The sequence below is a fragment of the Choloepus didactylus genome (assembly GCF_015220235.1).
Source record: "Choloepus didactylus isolate mChoDid1 chromosome 11 unlocalized genomic scaffold, mChoDid1.pri SUPER_11_unloc1, whole genome shotgun sequence".
Lineage (NCBI taxonomy): Eukaryota > Metazoa > Chordata > Mammalia > Pilosa > Megalonychidae > Choloepus > Choloepus didactylus.
In genome coordinates this window covers 1,702,712-1,720,478 of record NW_023637577.1, presented here as the reverse complement: position 1 = coordinate 1,720,478, position 17,767 = coordinate 1,702,712, and the positions used below count along the sequence as shown (strand labels likewise).

Genomic DNA, 17,767 nt, shown 5'->3' with positions numbered 1-17,767 from the left:
GAGGAACCATGGATTGAAAGGAGCCCTCTTTTCCTGAAGTCTGGAGAAAGTGATGATACATTGGGGCACAAGTAGGCCCTGCTGGGCACTGAGAACCTTAGGCTGTCCCTTAGCCCTAGACTCCTCCATGGAACTCAGCTGCTCTACCTCAGACCGTTTCTCCAGCTCCTCCTCCTTGGGCTACACCTGGAAGCCTCGGCAGTCACTGGGAATCACTAAGGACAAGATGGTCAAGTCTAAGCAATCTGCCTCCTGTCCCTTGTCCCTGCCTGCTTCGTCGGCGTGCCCAGGACCCCAAGAGAGCATTATCCCTGGGGTCCAGGAAGCAGCCAAGTGAGGCAGAGGGTGCTGGGAGTTAGAGACCCGGGTTCCAGTCCCGGTTTTGCCACTCCATACCTGCCACCCCATAGCCGTGTGACCCTGGCTAAGTCGGAACCTCAGTTTCCTCCCCGGGATCTTGAGCGATAACCTGGAGACAGACCGCTTGAGTTTGAATGCAGGTTGCACCAATGCACTACCTTGGGTAAGATACTGGTCTCCTGGGGCTCAGTTACCCCCTGCTGCGAGGCAACCGTTGGCACTCAGCAAGTGCACGACAGATGATAGCCAGTACCATTCTGTCTCGCGCCCTCCCCGGGCACAGCCTGGGGGACGAGCACTGCCCCTTGCAGAGCCGCGGGAGGCCCCAGCGCGAGGGCTGGCGACCCCCACTCCCTCCGCGGGCGACCGGTCGCGACAGCGGGGTGCATTGTGGGGCTTGTAGTGTGAGGCAGGGTCTGGGTGGGTGGGCGCGCCCGCCGCAGTTGCAGCGGGGCCATCTTCGGCGGGCGGGCTCGACCTGCGCAGCCCTCACCCGCGCCCCGCGCCCCTCGCCCGGCCCCATGGCGCCGCGGCCGCTGGGGCCCCTGGTGCTGGCGCTGGGCGGCGCCGCGGCCCTGCTCGGCTCGGTGCTCTTCATCCTCTGGAAGGCTTACTGCGGCCGCAGCCGGGAGCGGCGCTGGGACCAGGGCGAGGCCTGGTGGGGCGCGGAGCCTGCCGGCCTCCCGGAGTGGGACGAGTGGGACGTGAGTGTCGCGGAGGGCCAGGGGCGTCCGGGGCGGGGGCTTGGCACGCAGCGGTCAGTCGCTGAGTACGGGAACCAAGGCACGAGGAAGCGTGTTTAGGCAGGTGTGGTAATACGGGGCTTCCCGCCTAGCGGCGGCCTCTGCCACCAAAACTTACAAGGCGCGGCCTGGAAACGAGCTAGGGGATCCCGGGGCTCGCCTGCGCCTGCGCAATACGCGTGGCGGCGCGCGCATCTGGCGCTGCAGGGAGATGTCCTCCGCGCCTTTCCGGTACCCGCGGCGGAGTTGCACTTTGGCCCGACTCGGTTGCGCCAGCGGTCCTGGGAGGCGGGGATTAGAAATCCGAGATAGCCGAGGCTCCAGCCACCGGAGGCTCCGGGAGAGGAAGGGATTTGCCAGAGGCCACTTCAGGGAAAGCAGGAGAGTGGGGTTTGGAATTCAGGACCCCGTACGCAGTGCTGGTTCCACCCCAGATCCTTCGTGCCCGCCCCTTGGCGGCTGGAGGGCGGGGATGGGCTTTTGGTGGTTTGGGTCGCACTTCGGGAAGGGTCGGGCGGGAGGTTGTCGGTCGCAGCCCGACTTCTGCCCCGCAGCTGGAGGACGAGGAGGACGAGGAGCCGGTGCTGGAGGAACTGGAGCAGCGCGAGGTGCTGGTGTTGGGGCTGGATGGCTCCGGGAAAAGCACGTTCCTGCGCGTGCTGTCGGGGAAGCCGCCTCTGGAAGGCCACGTCCCCACCTGGGGCTTCAACTCTGTGCGGCTGCCCACCAAAAACTTCGAGGTGGACCTACTAGAGAGTGAGCAGACCCCTGCCTCCCATCCCTCCCGCATCGCATCTGTTGGCCCGAGGCCTGGACTCTTTGCCCTGGGTGTGACTTCAAAATGCATTTCTCAGCAGGCCACTCCCCCGTATGAAACCCTTGCCACCCTTACCCGGAACCAGGACAGAGATCTGCTCTGTATCCTGGCATTTGGGATCCTTAGTGATCAAGCACTTCCTGCTTAGTGTCCTGTCCCCAACCCCTGCTGAAGCACACCTACCTAACACTGAGATACTGTCAGCTAAGGTCTGCTCTGTGCCAAGCGCTTGACAGGCATTCCTTGACATCATCACAACCCCATAAAACTAGAAACCATGTTCACCTTCATTATACACGTGAAGAAACTGAGCCCAGTGTATTAAATAATTGATCCAGGCTGAGGGTTGGAGGCAATCTTCAAATGCAGGCCTCCTGGCCCTAAGGCCTTGCGGTTAAGCACCATGCTGTGTTGTTTGTTTCCAAAGGGTGCTTGCTGTTCTCTTTCTTATCTCTTGTCCTTTGCAAGTATATTCCCTCAGCCTGGAAAGCCCTTCTTCCCTTGGTAAACTGCTGTTTATCCTTTGAGATTTAGTTCAAGCCTGCCTGACATGCTGTGAAGCCTTTCTTGACTCCCAGGTTAGGTTAGGGGCTCCTCCTGTGGGCTCCTCTTCTGCTACAGTGTTTGCCACTTCCCAGCCTGTGTCCCTGACTAGGCTATGGGCACTTAGGCACAGATGGGGTCTGGTCCATCTCTGAGCTCCAGGCCCCAGCTCCAGGCAGGCATCTGGGGGAGCTGGTTGATTGAGTAATTGGGGAGTGGCTGAGCAGCCCCCTCCCCTCATCCTCATGGCTTCTGGGCTCCTGGAGCAGAGCAGAAGGTATTGGGAGGGCGACAGCACTTTGCCACCTGGGCCCAGCCACGGGCCTGGTGGAGAGGGACAGGTGAACTTCCTGCCCTCCACAGGACTCAGACCATAAACACTGGGTGGGTTTAGTTAAGTGCCAGGTAGTGGGATCAGGCTCTGAAGGCCTGGTTAGTAGGAACAGGCCTGGTGCTTCTGGTTTCAGGCACTTTCCTGCTGGCCTGGCTACAGCTGTGGCTTTCCTCCCTGACTGCAGAAACATTGATATTCGCTTGGAGATTCTGGTCCTTTCACCAGAAATTTCCCCTGATATATCTGGTCAAGTGGGGGTTCTGCATTGGAAGACCTCTCAGTCTGGCAGAGAGAGATGGTAGCCACCCCTGCCCTCCAACCTTGGAAGGAGGGAACTAGTGTTTATGTTACCTGAGGGTGTGACGGATAACGATCCAGGCTCAGTAGGGTCACCCAGCCTGGATTCAAACCCAGATCTCCCAACCAAGTTCTGGGCCTTCCCCCACACAGAGTAATATCACTTCACGGTCATCCCCCGACAGTGCCTGCCTTGGGGCCCAGCAGAGTATGGGTCCTTTTTGGATAATTGATAATTGAATAAATGAATCCAATACTCATTGATGGCTCTTCCCTTCCCCCCAACCACCTATATCCAGTTTATTAGCAAGTTCTGTCAGCTTTATCTTCCGACAGATTCTGTGTCCGTCCCCTTCTCCCCATCTCCATCCCTGCCTCCCTGGTCCAGGCTACCACCATCTCAGTACTGCAGCACCCTCCTGACTGGTCTTCCTGCTTCCACTTCTGTCCTCAGTATCACCAAGGGGATCTTTCAGAAACCCACGTCAGATCATGTCTTACATAAAATCTTCAAGGGCTTCCTGATCACCTGACTGTGGACTACAAAGCCCTGGGTGGTCCAGCCCTGGCCAGCCTCACTGGTCAAGCCTCCCCTTCTCCCACTGGCGGAGCCTCAGCCACCCTGACCTTCTTTCTGTTTCACAGTGAGCCTGCTTTCCCCGCTGTGTGCCATGGGCTTCCTCTGGCTCTTCCCATGACTGGTTCCTCCTCATCCCAGACTCAGCTCACATGCCACCTTCTCAGGGAGACCTTCCCAGACCACCCCATCCAAAGATGCCCCTCCCTCACCCCAGCCACTTTCACTTTTTCTGCTTTATTTCCTTCCTTTATTATCGTCGGGTCCCACCTGATTAGGGAAGGAGCTCCTTGAGAGCAGGACCCCGGCCTGCCTTGCTCACCCCTATAACCCCAGCACCCAGATCAGTGCTTGGCACCTACTAAGCACTCAGTAAATACTTGTTGAGTGCCTGTTATGTGCCAGGCATTGTGCTGAGGCTTTGGGCCTTCCAGAAATAAAAAGTCTAACTCTCAAAGACTTTAGAGTCCATAGGTGTCAGAAGTGTCTCCAGCAACACCATAGTGCACCCAGAGGGACAGTGGAACAGGAAGGCAGCCCAGGCTGGGAGCTCTGTGTAGGCTAGCATGTGGTGGCAGGTTGGAGTGTGGCATTTCCAAGAAAAGCAAATGGGGTGACCAGACTGAATGGGAGAATGAGAACAAAGGGCTGCATATTGGCAGAGGGGGTCCGGCCTTTTCTAGGCATTGGGACTTCCAGCTTCTGTCACAGCCATCACTGATCCAGAGGAAGCTAGGAATTTGCAGGTGGGAAGGCAGCCCAGAAAACAGACCTGGGGCATCCCATTTATTGAGCACCTATGAAAGGTGCTTTGTCTTTGGTACCTTTGGGTTTTACTGCAACCTGTTAGGTGAGTGCAGTGAGGAGGAGACTGAGGCTTGAAGGTCCAAGGGGACCTAGCTGGCAGAGCTAGAGCTAAACCCAGGTCTGTGTGGCTCTGGAACCTGTGGTCTTCTCCTTGACCATGGCTGATGGCACTTTGGGAAGCTGGAATGAGGTGGGCTTGGAGGTGTACATGGAGAGCCAGGGCCCAGGGAGGCTCTGAGCTGGCCCCTGTCCTCTCTGCAGTCAGTGGCAGCCAGAACCTACGCTTCTACTGGAAGGAGTTTGTGAATGAGGTGGACGTTCTGGTGTTTGTGGTGGACTCATCTGACCACCTGCGGTTGCCAAGGGCCCGACGGGAGCTGCACAAGCTGCTGGCTAAAGATCCTGACCTGCCCGTCGTCATCGTGGCCAACAAGCAGGTGAGGGCTGCAGGGAAGCTGGCTCAGGCCAACTGGGACTCTGCCTACAGGTGCCCTAGGCAGGGCAGGGAGCATTGTGGAGGGATTCAGGCCTCGTCCCATGTCCTGGAAAGCTTGACTGAGATACTTTCCCCCCACCTCTTCTTCCTGTATTCTTTCCTAATCCCAGAGCTCTGCTTCTTTTCTCTTTGTTTCCCTATCATCTGTCACCCTAGGAAGATGAGAAAAATCATTATTGATCACCTCTATGTGCCACATGTAGCGTTGAATGATATTTCATATTATGCTTCTATATGGGATACCATTCCCATTTTACACACTGGGAAGTTAAAGCTCAGAGAGGTTTTGTGATGTCCCTAGAGTTGCAGAGCTTGAAAGTTGGGATGTCTAATTCTAAAACCTGTGCCTTTTCCACTCTGTTATGTCCTTGCAACTTCTGGCTTTAGACCAGAGAGCCAAAGCTGGGAAGTGACAAAAAGTAGATTAAATAAATATAATGGCTAACATTTATTGCATGTTCACAGTGCTGAGCACCTGACAATCATGATCTCACTTCTATCCCACAAGAATCCCATCATATCCCCCGTTGTTATCCCCAGTTTGCAGATATTGAGGCCTGGAGAAGTTGCCTAAAGTTATAGTATGTGGCAAAGCCAGGACTTGAACTCAGGTCTTCCTTGAAGTTCCTCCTCTTATCCACTACACTGCACCTGTTCCTGGTGCCAGCAGCCCTCGGTGTCACAGACCTTAGGTGCTGATCTCAACACCAGGTGAAACTTCCCCGTGTCATACGTCCTGTGGCCATGTGTCTCTTGAGAGCCATGGGCCATGTTTCCAACCTGGCTTGGAGAGAGACTGTACATCTTTGACCTCAGGTCTTCCCTACCTGTTAGGAAATACTTGACAGTCATATATAAAGAGAGTGACAGTATGTCCTGGTCTGCCTGGGAGAGTCCCCATTTATGCCTGTTGTTCTGGCATAACTATTAATAGTATCCCCTTTGAGTCTCAGAAGGACCCCACTTTGGCCAGTGAATGCTCCTATTTGTGAACTATCACTTACAAATTTTGAACCTACAGGAGATACCACCTAAAGTCCCAGCATTCTATGAACTGCTTTAAGAAGAATCATTTTAATCTTGGGCTAGTGTTGAAATGTAAAATGCACCATTGCCAGCCCTGCTATTCTGTGGCCTCTTTTTTCCCTCTGGCCAGTTTCTATGAGTCTGGAAAGGTAAGGCCCTTGTCTAAGAAGTGATCTATCATGAGACCTCTTCACTGTTGGGTTTAGGAAACTGAGCTGGGATTCCTGCAAGAATCAAGCTTTGTCATCAAGCTAACCTGAGTTTAAAACCCAGCTCTGCCACTTACCACTGTTTCCTTGAGCTATCTTCCTCATCAGTTAAGGGTGGACTGTTAGGATTAAACAAGACTAGGCACATAAGTGCTGTCACAGAGCCTGACAGAGAGGAGGTGCTCTGTTTCTTACCAGAGTGGCTGATGACAAGATGAACAGAGGTTGCTACAAAGGAGAATCAGATGAGAGAGATGGTGTCAAGCTTAGACCGAGGGGTCCAGAGCCCACTTCTGAGGACTTGTGGGCCCTGATGTTCCCTGGGGGGAGCAAAGAATAGTTAATTTCACGGATGATAAGGGTGGGAGCATGTTGGGAAACACTGTCAGCTTTGTCCTGACCAGCTTCTCTGTCCCACCCCAGGACCTGAATGGGGCCATGAGCGTGGTGGAGCTGCAGCGGGAACTGGGCCTGCAGGCTGTTCACAGCCAGCGGGAGGTCTTCCTTCTGGCGGCCAGCATTGCTCCTGCAGGGCCTGGCTTTGGCAATCCCGGCACTGTGCACATCTGGAAGCTGCTTTTGGAGCTTCTCTCCTAGACTGGAACCCACCTGCCCACCACCCAGGCCTGAAGACCACAATCTGCTGCTCCTGTTTCTTCATCACCAGCCCGGGCTAGGGCAGGACCAAGAAACTGCACAGAATCCTTCCTGGTGAAGTCACTGAGGCTCAAGCAGGGAGGTGGGTAAGGCAAAGGGTTGGAGGGTTGTGTCTGGCCCATTCACAGCTGGAATGGGGGTCCCCTCTCACCAGTGAAGACACCCCCTTCTCTTACCTGCACAGTGAGATGCTCAGTGGGCTCATCGTCCCCCACTGTAGGTCACAATAGTTGATGGACCAGTGGAGGTATCAGAAGCACCCCAGGAACCTCAAAGTCTCCCAGTCAAACCTATTCCCTCCTGGTGACGTGTGCCCTTCTCACTTGGGCAGGTTCTGGGCAGTCCCCAGTGAACCCGTGCCTCCCAGCCCTGCCTTGTGCTCCAGCCCCAGCTCTGCCTAACTCGCTTGTGGCCTTGTGCAGTCTCTTTGCCTCTCCACCCTGGGCTATCATTTATAAAGGGAGGTGATTTCCACAGTCTTTTCTTTGGGAGATGCATTTCCCAGCCCTGGAGATAAGTGCCAGAACAAACCTAGAGATCCTAGCAAGGAGCTCTCTGAAGACCTCCCTGCTTCCCCCTGTGCCACCTGCCAGCCTCTCTTAACAACAGAATAAGTGGTACTCACCACCAGTGAGAAAAATCGAAGGTTGGTTTCTTTCCTGATCTGAAGACAGAAGCTGCTGCTCTCGCACTAACTGTGCCCATGCCCATGTTTACATAAGTCTGGGGAAGGAAGGAGTCCGTGTCCCTGGGAAGAAGACTGTCTGAGGGAGCTGGATATCGGCCTCAGAACTGCATTTTATTTATTTATTTATAAAAGGAACAGGCCGAAGTTTGAGGCTCTGTTTCTAGGTGCTGTTATCAAATCTCGAATGATGGTCATGAAAATTTTGGAAGAGGAAAATAGCTGGACTCATGAATGACAGTGACAACTTAGATATGTCAGTGGAGACAGCTGTAGATTGCCTCACCACCCCCTTTGAGTTTATATTTGAAATCATAATACTTAACATTGACTGACAGTGAACTTCAACTTCATCACTTGGCACAGTACGTTGAAGGGATGCAAACCCTTTCTGTTCAGGTAACAATAACTGGGAGAGGATATTTCCACCATGTGAATCCAGGTAAAAAGAAAAGCCTTTGGACGGGGAATGAGCAGACCAGCCCACTGGGGGGCCTTGTGTACATCACAGAATTTCTGGGGTTCTCTCTAATACACATTCCATGATTGTCCTGTACCTCGGTGACCAGCTGGTGTGAGGGCCATCTCTATATTGACACTCTCTTCATTGCAAGCAAAGGGAAGGAGGCTTTGTTTGCCACAGACCATTGAATAATCAGCAACCACAGATGGAAATTTTTTTTCTTAGAGGAAACATCCAATTCAGTTTGCTTTTTAATTGAGAATAGTGATTATTTGCCTTTGTTTCATTTGACATGTACTCGGTATGCTTTAGTTCCATACTCTGGCCAGGGCACTGAGAGGAAGGGAGGTGGGTGGGGAGCTCCAGAAGTAAGAAGCAAGCTTGAGAAAAAGTGCCCTGCAGTGCTCTTGGGCTGTGGTTGTATCAGAATAGAATCACTGTGGCATTAGGAAATGATTTGTCGGCTTTTACTGACGAATTTTAAGGAATTACTTTGACACTTTGCTGGCAGCTTTTCATTTTGTCATTGCAAAGGTGAGACACTACTTCTTTGTTGACTCCACCTTGTTCCCATTTACCTTTGGAACCAGCATTGATTGAGGGAGGCCCTTTTTTCCTAATTAAGACCTGCCTTTGGTCTCATGAATAGCATTCTTAAGTCCTTGGTGGCGGGGAGGGGACCTTGAGGAATAAAGAGTTTAACTATGTCTACTTGCTGTACTTTCGTCAGCAACCCCTCTCAGAATGGAGAGGCCCCAAGAGCACCCCAGAAGACAGGGACACTGAGTGGCACTGAAGGTCTCGAGTGCACCCCTCTCTGACACTTGTACTGAACATGAGGATTGTTGGCCTACGGGTTGCCTCACCACGTTCATGGCTGCCGGCCCCTCACCCAGGGAGTGCCAACGATGCCCACCTGCTCTGGTTTCTACCAGGTTAGGACAGGAGAGACAGGATTACTGCTAACCAGGACTAGACTAGGAGGAGGGGGTGCTTCTTAAGAACCTCAGCTGTCTGGCCTCCTGAATGCCTTTCTGATTCAGGAGCTCAGATCACTTGCTCTCAATAATCAGCCCAGTTACCTGGAGCTACCCAACTCAAATTGAGGTCCCTGTTCCTGCCAGGGTGGCTGTCCTCCCCACCGCCCCAACCCAGCAGCTCCCGACCTGAGCCTGGGAACAGGGGGGTTCATGTCTAGGCAGCTCTCATGTCCTAATGCAGGGGGCTGGAGCAAGGCTCTGGATCTCAAGAGTGTGAGTGGGCACCGACTGTACCAAGTATCCACTCTTCCCACAGAAGGGAAGCCACCAGTCTGTTCACCTGGTGAACTTGACCATTCACCCTAGCACTGGGGTATAGATGAGGGCTCTGGTTTTTAAGAGTTATTTAAGTGAAACCATGGCTTCTGGTTTTCCATTCTTTGACCTGTTGCCATTCCCATGAGAGGCCAACCTAGCCCAGAGCTTACACATTTGGACAGTCTGGGTGAGAAGGCACCTGAGGGTGGTTGGGACCACCACCTCAGACTGGCTGCCCACCCCAAGAAGCCACCTCTGGTAACTGGTGGTGTCCAGACCTGCAGTTGTGGGGCTTGTGCTGAAGCAGTGGTCTTCAGCTGTAAGGACTGGAGGAAGTGGTGAAATCAGTCCATCCAGACTTTGGGCTTTAGTAGAGAGGTGCTGTGGAAACCTGACAGCTCTTACCTGTGTGCCTCTCCAGAAAATGGTTCCACTTGCCTTTGGAAAACATCCTGTTCTGATGCCTAGGTTAGGTAGGAATGGCCTGCATTTCAAATCAGCTGCTGAAACTTACCTGTTAGTGTCCCATCCTTGTGCGGCCATCCCGGATGTCAGACCTGATAGCTGAGCACACTGCCCTCAGGACTGCCTTCTGGCTCACACATCCTCAGAGGTTGGGATTAATTCTTTTGGATGTGAAGTCCTATCTAGTAGCAATGAAAAGGGGAACCTCCACTTTTCCTTGGCTGCTATCTCTGAGAGGAGGGCCATTAAGGCATAAGAAAAGGGTCACCGAGCCCAGTCCTTATGCCAAGGACAAACTGCATAGAATGGGTTATCAACAGATGTTTGAGGTACAAAATAAATACGAAAAACTGACGTTTCCTTTCAATTCTGATTTTGAGAAGTGTGCTTGGTGTTTACAGTCTCAGTGAGGGACAGCTGTGGAGTATGCTCTCAGAACATTTCCTTGTGATACAGTATGACTTAAACACATGTCAAATGACAAATCTTAGTCCCCTGGTCCTGCAGGGATTTCCCCTTGCAGCCACGGTAAGCATGGCTTTTGGGAGCTAGTCAGCTTCACATTGGAGCAAGTGGTAGGGAACAGCAGCAGTGGCCTAACTCAACACCTTGCAGGTGTCCAAAGCCTTACGTGGCACTTGGGAGGCGTTCTAGCTGACGGAGACAGCTAGGGTTGGAAGTAAGGGCAAGGAAGTCTTCTGACTGCCTCCATGCTAGAGGTCAGAATAGGGGGTCACAGAACCATGCAATCATTCATGTTTACAAGAATTCCCAAGGACTTATTCGGGCAGACTCTAGATTCCTGAAAAAGGTCCCTGCCCTCAAGCTCAGCCTGGTGGGAGATGTCAAGCTTAATTTTAAAAGGCAGTTATGACAGCAATAGGGGTTTCTACAGAAGTCCCGGGGCTACTTAACACAGCCTGGGTGCAGTGGTCAGGAAAGACTTCCTAAAGTTGGCACCTGAACTGGGTAAAGAAACAAGCTAAGAGGACAGCCCAGTCAAAAGGCCCGAAGGTGGTGCAAACAGTTTCATGTCCTGTGGAGGACACAGTTTACATGCAAATAACTAAGGCCCTTGGTTGCTGCACTGCAGACTAGCTCCTAAAAGCTGTGCTCACTGTGGTTGCAAGGCGGTATCCCTGCTGCAGTCTTAGCAGGCTGGGTCCACTAAGCAGGGGCTTCTGGGACCTTTCCAGCCTGCCCAGTTTCTAGCTCACCTCAATAGTGGGGTGGATGGGCTGCCTTCAGGGGTCAGGATTGCTAGCACAAAGAGCCCAGGCTTGTGGTTGGACAGACATGGCTTCAAACCCCACTTTGACACTTTTCAAGCCTCAATTTCCTGACCTCTAAGATGAGGATTAAGTCACACAACTAACAGAGTTTTACATGAAATGAGCTATACAAAAAAACCAAACCATTCTTTGTGCTACTAGGAAAAACCTTAGGAATGAGTGCTTTCTGGAATATTAATAGCTGGGGAAAAGAATCAAGACTTAAAAATGCCAAGTGCCTACCCCACCCTCTGCCTATGACCCTGCCATCTCCTCACATGCCACCAAATCAGGAAGGCCCAGCCCCACAGTTGAAGGCCAGTGCTTGGCATGCAGTGGACCATCAGAGAGCCCCAGGGGACAGGATTGGGGGCCTCAGGTTTGCTCCGGATCAAGGCCAACACAAGCAATCCAAAAGCAGCAATGGCAGGTAACTGGGAGGCAGCAGCTCCTCACTATGTAGCCTTTGAGTGCCAGTTGGCCTCAGGCAGGGGCTGGGATTGTGGACAGTCAGCCCATAGGACCCCAGCGAAGGGGCAGGAGAAACATTGGCAAGGCAGGCTTTTGGAGGAGGGTTAGTGGAACTGCAGGAAACCAAGGCCAACAGCAACTGAACCATGAACAGGGAAGGGGAGGAAGACTGGGCCTCTGGAGGGCACATGGGCATGGCAGGGGTGAAGGGCTGGATGGCCTCCTGGCTCCCTGGTTGAATGGGTTTTCGCAGGGGCAGCATCCGGGCTTGGCTGGGAGAGTCAAAGACAAAATCATTAGGGAAGTAAAATAGCCTCGTTTTATGTACAGACAGTATTCATACAAACCAAACACCTTTTCCACACATAGCAGTTTCTGCCTTTTCCCTGAGCCTCCAGAATAATTTAGATGAGAGCCTCTGGGAGACTTCCCTCAGCATTAGCTGCCCCCTCGCCCTGCCTAGAGATGGAGATGTGTGTGTAAACTTTTGATTCCATGGGGTATGGCTAGCCTCATCTGTAGCCACAGACCCCTCCTGGCCTTAAACCGTAGTGCCAGCTCTTCTGGTCCAAGAGGCGGCCTCAGCCTGGGGCAGGTGCAAACCAGTCACTCAACCTCCATCTTATTCTTCTGCAAAGAATCGGTGAAAGCTTGCCATTCTGTTGGGTAAAAACGTTTATAGACATTGATCTTATTCCGAATCTGTTTTGGGGTATCTTGATAGTAATTCTTCTCATCCCGGGCCATGGCCTAAAAAGGGAGAAGAGGTTCTTGAGGAGGGCTGGGAAGGCAAGAGTTCAAATCCTAGCTCTGCCTGACGTGGGCAAGTCACTTCCTGTTCTGAGATTCAGATTCCTCACACACAGTGATGTAGGTGGCAGTGAGGGGCTGGGGAAACGGGTGCAGATGCCTTTAGGGGCCAGGCAGGACCAGGGCCAGCTGAAGGAGCTCATGTCCCTCCACAGTCAATTAATCCCACCTAAGGATGGGGCCCAGTGTGGCCAGAGCTTCCAATTTTTTAAAGAGAAGCTGAGAATATGGACTTTTATTTGACATCTCTCCTAATTAGACTGACAATTCAAATTCTTAAAAAGTACCATGCAAGCAAAACAGTATCTCTGAGTGGGGTCTATCCCTGCATTCTGTTAACATTAGACCCCTGTCAATGGGATCCATATCCTAGAGTCTTTCTTTCCTCATTCTTTCCACTCAATCTCAGGAAACAGGCCCTAGGCAAGTAGATTGGGCCATTCATGGGGCCCTCCCATCCAGCCTTGGTGGTCTTCCTGCTAGGCCTGAGCCACTCACCTTATAGTCTTCCCCGTGGTTCTCCACCATGTAGCGGACGTAGTCAATAAGGTCCCGTGACAAGGTATTTCCTTTCTTTTCTGGAATGCTAGCTTCTGTCTCCAGATCTGGGCGGGGAGAGAAGCCAGGAGAAAAGAAACGAGGCTTTGCCTCCTACACTATTTTGAGCTGCCCAGTCACCCCTTTGCCAAATTTCAAGCCACAATTTGCTACTCCAGCCACCTGGACCTTCCTTTTCAGGCCCTTGGATCTAAGCTCCACCTCCTGTGACACCTGAAAGGCAAGTCATCTGTCCCTGGGCCTCAGATGGGTAATATAAGGGCATCAAACTAATAACTTCTCTCAGTGCTGGATCATAGGGATAGAGCTCTGAAGATACACTACCTGCCCACAGATCTAAAACTCTCTGATTGAGAACCTCTTCTCTTGAAGTATGATGCCCCAGAGGTCTGAATAAACAAGAGCTGCAGAGACAGAGGCCTGAAGGTGGGTTCAGCCACCTCACTGCTTGATGCAGGGGAAAAAAATCCAGATTCTGGAGCCTGATAATGCCTCACTTATAAAAGAGCTCTGTGACCTGGGTTAATTTCTCATCTGTGAAAGGAGAATAAAAGTTACCTCATGGAACTATAATGAAGAGTAAATTAGACAGTCAAATCTTATCTAGGGGTTACATGCTAAAACTGCTATATTAAAATAAACATGGGTTTTTATATGTAATTCTGCACAGTTATTCTTACGAGAACCACTAGAAACAGGAACCAAAGGACTTCTCTATCAAATGTCTGCCCTTTCAAACCATTTCACCTTCAAGAAAACTGTTAACACCCTCCTCCCCACGCACACACTGGACGTGGTAAGGATGGGTGGAGAAGTCGAGAGTATCCCTGCTTCTCTGCAGGGTTTACGCTCTTGTGTCTTAATATTCTGCTTCTATACTCTTAATACCCATGAAATTATTTTTGTAGTTGAGAAGAGTAAATGAGATGATGAAACCTCTAAAATCAATTCAACCTTAAATACAGCAGAGGCGCAGCACGTGCCTGAGATTCAGTGGTTCTTTTCTATCCTCTCAGGCACTTGGCTACATCCTCCCTGGACATCTTGAGTTCAGTCAGTAGATTTTTGAAAATGTCCCAGCTGGGAACACATTCCTAACTCTGGGAGCCCTGGCCAGCTTGCTTCTCCCCTGTGAACCTCCATTTCTCCATCTAAGGGCTCTTTCAGCTCTGACATGGCAGAACAGTGACCCAGAGGCAAGTGGCCCACACCCACCATTCAGCACATAGGGTTTCCGCACAAGCTCCTTCGGTCTCTCCACATCCATCTCCATGGAATTCGCCTGCAGAAAACAGACTCTGTAAGGACGCCAGTAGATAAAGGATCCTCAGTAAGGAAAGCAGTTCTGAAGGCTCCTGCCCATCCCACCCCTAACAAACCCTGCCCAGGGTCAGGGAGAACAAGGTAGGTGATAGGGAGAAGCAATGCTCTTGAGGCTCTGACAGTTAGAACCCATGGTTTCCCATGGAAAACACAAGCAAGCGATTCATCTTTGTTTGCCTAACTCTGATTGAGATAGGCTGTAAAATGGCTGTAACATTCTTTGCCTACCTCACTTGGTTATGCAATAATCAAGTGAAACAATGCACAGAGAAAACACTTTATTATTTACAGCCAAGGGGAGATGTTACATATCATCTCTATGGAGAAGACCTACCTGACAGGGCTTGGTTACAACTTATAAAGAAACTGTAGTGCCACTTCCTCTCGCATTAAAAAAAATAAAAAGAAACCTGTCTAAAGGTAATGGGACAAGTTCATGTGGCAAGCCCATTCAGTAAGTTCTATTTATTGAGCTCTTATGCATCCTAAGCCAACATTAGCGATTTACTGATAAACAAAGTCCTAGTTCTCAAGTAGCATATGTTGAGGAGAAGCACAGAAAAATGAATTAAAATAAAGCAGGGAAGGGATTAGTGAATAAAGAAGGGTGTGATTTTAGCAAGGGTGGTCCAGAAGAGGAAAGACTTACATGGGAGAAACTAGCTTTAAGAAAGGCTCACGCCAAGGATGACTGGGGAACAAGGGGATGGAACAGTAAAGGTCCCAAACTCTGGAGAGTTCTTATTAGGAAAGTTAAGGGTGGAGAAAAAAGAATTCTTGAAAACACTATTGAGATGTCACGTGACCCAAACAAATTAATTTCAGGGGAAAAAAATGACTAGGAGATAAGGGGAAGCTCCGACCCATGTACAACTGTGGGCTAGGCAAGGAGTACGATAGGAGTCGTAAGAGACCTTTAACTACAATAAGAGCAGGATAGGCGGGTTGACTGTGAGGAGGTCGCAAACACAGGAAGGGAGCGAGGGAGGTAATGGATAGGTTCAAGTTGTGAAGCCCAGCTACAAGAATGGGTCAAACCCTACCATGTCAGTACCTTTCTTTTATGGAGCGGCACAGCCTTGTTGGGGTCCATGGCCAGTCCCATCTCGGCCAAGTTCTGCCGCACCGACTTAGAGTGGTCCCAGGCATGTCGGATGTGGGCGCTGCCGGCAAAGAGGGAGATCGTGGGTCCCTCATCTCGCGCACTGTTCCAGCCCGCGGCCCCCGCCTCCCGAACCCATCCCGGCCCCCTCACCACTCGATCCGTGGCGCTGCCTTCCGTCGAGCATTCCGGTTCAGCCGCTTCCGATTGACGTTGTAACCGAACTTCTGCCTCCGGGTCTTGCCCTTAGCCTTGGGCATCGCGGCGAACGAAGACAAGCAACTCCAACTGCGAGCCGCTCAGTCTCAGGACCTCGTGCAGCAGGCTCCTTCCGGCGGCCCCGCGCCTGCTTCCGGCGGGTCCGCGCGCAGCTTGCAGGCTTTCTGGGAAACGTAGTCCTCCGGTAGTGATATCACGTAAATTCCACAACTCCCAGAATGCAACGAGCGTTTGCTCCTGCGTGCAATGCTCGGCAAATACACTTCTCCCGCCCCTTTTCTGACGTCACTAAGGGGGCGGAGTTCGGCTTACCTAGTTTCTCCTGCAGCTATTGCCCGGGACATGGCGGCTCCTGGCCCTGTGACTCCAGAGGGACGTTTTGACCCGTCGCAACCCCCGGTCATTGAGGGCTTTAGTCCCAGTGTCTACAGCTCTCCGGAAAGCTTCAAGGAAAAGTTCCTTCGCAAGACACGCGAAAACCCAATGGTACCCATAGGTAGGTAAGCAGGTGCTGTAGGAACTGTAGAGAGGAGGACACTGATGTAGTGGGGAATGCAATAGGCGAGGAACCGGGGGGGCGCCAATGGGGACCGGTATGAGAGTGGACCAGGTATGTGGCGAAGAGGCGGGGTGGGGGTGGATGAATCTGATTGGGGCAGCGGCCGCGGCAGCTCTGGGGAGCTGATGTGGAGGAGAGCCCCGGGCTGGGCTCGGCTCGGCTCGGCTCCAGAATGTGGAGGACTCTTTTTTTACCATCACGCTGCTTTCTAGAGATCATCCCCCTGGGGGAGGTGAACCAAAAAGGGGAGGAGCCTCCGGGGCTGGGCCTGCTGTCCCCCAGCCGCTTTGTCCTCTCTTCAGGATGCCTGGGCACGGCGGCCGCCCTCACATATGGCCTTTTCTGTTTCCACCGGGGCCACAGCCAGCGCTCGCAACTCATGATGCGCACCCGGATCGCTGCCCAAGGCTTCACGATCGCAGCCATCTTGCTGGGTCTGGTTGCATCCGCTATGAAGTCGCGACACTGAGCCCCCGGCCCGGCCTTGAAAACCCAGCGGAGATCCTTCCCATCCTCAAGAACAACCACTAGCCATACGTGGTTATTCCCTCAGCTCCCCTGATCGGTCTCTTTGTCCCTGGGGGAGGAAGTGGTTGATTGTATAATTCACATTTTTTAATTCGGGAATCCCATGTTCGGTTCGGGTTGAGTGTTGCATGTTTCTGTATATGTCATCTACTTAATAAACGCTAATCCACTTGTAGTTTGGTGAAATCGTTCTCAAGCTCACCTCCCTCCTATGGCTTATGGTGTTTGGTTTGCGGAGGAGGCAGACTTCAGACTGTAGGGGCCCTTAGAAATCATCTTACCTAGTGATTCCCAAACTTTCCTGCTACCAGTCACTTGGGGTGCTTTAAAAATAGAGATTCCCACATCCATCTCCTTGAGATTCTAGTTTAGTGAGTCTGGAGTGATGCTTATGAGTGGACAGTTTGAGCAAAACTGATCTAGCCAGAGGAAAACCTTCCTTCACATGAGGTCTGCCATAAAACACAGTATAAGTGGAATATGTGATATATATAGCCTCTCCTACCTGTCCAAGGATTGACCTTGTCCCTCTCCCTCTCTTAAGGCATCCCCCCGCATAACTTCCTGGAAGCACACTGAACTTTGGCTACTATAAACTTGAATGCTGCCCATCCTGAATACATCTTCTTTTGAGCAAACAGCACATACCCAGATGTTTTCCCAGAACTTGCATGCAAGCCTCTGGCATTTAGCCACCTTTGTTTCCCAGCCATGGATAACCTGTGGGTGGTTGTCATAGGTGTAGACACACCAAAATAAACTAAACTTCTTGCCCCTCTTGCTGTCCATCATAAGATAGCTGCAGCTCTCTACATAAGTTCCCCTAATAAATGTTTAAGGACTGATCACCCTGGCATTTAGTGCCTCTTTCTTTGGAATCTCAGTAAGCCCCATTTTGGGGAGGTTTGGGGCAGTCCCAGCTGGAGCTCCCTGTTGTCTTCTTTTGGGGTGAGTCTTGCTGCTGGTTCAGCAGTATGCAACATGGAGCTGCTGTGGTCCTGTCAGAGGCAGTTTACTCTGCCCTCCAATTTCCTCCTCTCCCCACTCGCACTTCTGGAGAGCCCTTAGGGCTCCTGTGTTCTAGACCATCTGGGCTCTTGGTACATCTTTTGGAACAGAACACCAAGGCTCAGAGAAAGCCTGGTTTAG

General features: G+C 51.8%; 3 protein-coding genes across 6 annotated transcripts; 2 read left to right on the top strand and 1 right to left on the bottom strand.

Moving 5' to 3' along the window:
• Window positions 1-825: 825 nt before the first annotated feature.
• On the top strand, window positions 826-10,144 carry ARL10 (ADP ribosylation factor like GTPase 10). 3 transcript variants are annotated; one of them, XR_005214818.1, is made up of 5 exons: window positions 826-1,064; window positions 1,658-1,859; window positions 4,740-4,915; window positions 5,996-6,149; window positions 6,633-6,763. XR_005214818.1 is itself a non-coding variant. In XM_037823143.1 (4 exons), the coding sequence occupies exons 1-4, from the start codon at window positions 882-884 to the stop codon at window positions 6,804-6,806; spliced, it is 735 nt and encodes a 244-aa protein (XP_037679071.1). In that variant the 5' UTR covers window positions 826-881; the 3' UTR covers window positions 6,807-10,144. The 3 variants fall into 3 exon arrangements, 2 of the variants coding, with proteins under 2 accessions (XP_037679071.1, XP_037679072.1); XM_037823143.1 differs by lacking the exon at window positions 5,996-6,149 and having other exon boundaries at window positions 6,633-10,144; XM_037823144.1 differs by having other exon boundaries at window positions 5,996-6,776.
• Window positions 10,145-11,815: 1,671 nt separating this feature from the next.
• NOP16 (NOP16 nucleolar protein) lies at window positions 11,816-15,675 on the bottom strand. 2 transcript variants are annotated; one of them, XM_037823145.1, is made up of 5 exons: window positions 15,466-15,675; window positions 15,265-15,373; window positions 14,103-14,169; window positions 12,828-12,934; window positions 11,816-12,269 (listed from the first exon to the last, which is right to left on the bottom strand). In XM_037823145.1, the coding sequence occupies exons 1-5, from the start codon at window positions 15,570-15,572 to the stop codon at window positions 12,126-12,128; spliced, it is 534 nt and encodes a 177-aa protein (XP_037679073.1). In that variant the 5' UTR covers window positions 15,573-15,675; the 3' UTR covers window positions 11,816-12,125. The 2 variants fall into 2 exon arrangements, with proteins under 2 accessions (XP_037679073.1, XP_037679074.1); XM_037823146.1 differs by having other exon boundaries at window positions 14,103-14,185; window positions 15,466-15,499.
• A 129-nt stretch (window positions 15,676-15,804) lies between these two features.
• Window positions 15,805-16,804, top strand: HIGD2A (HIG1 hypoxia inducible domain family member 2A). The gene is made up of 2 exons (XM_037823142.1): window positions 15,805-16,027; window positions 16,393-16,804. The coding sequence occupies exons 1-2, from the start codon at window positions 15,874-15,876 to the stop codon at window positions 16,557-16,559; spliced, it is 321 nt and encodes a 106-aa protein (XP_037679070.1). The 5' UTR covers window positions 15,805-15,873; the 3' UTR covers window positions 16,560-16,804.
• Window positions 16,805-17,767: the final 963 nt, after the last annotated feature.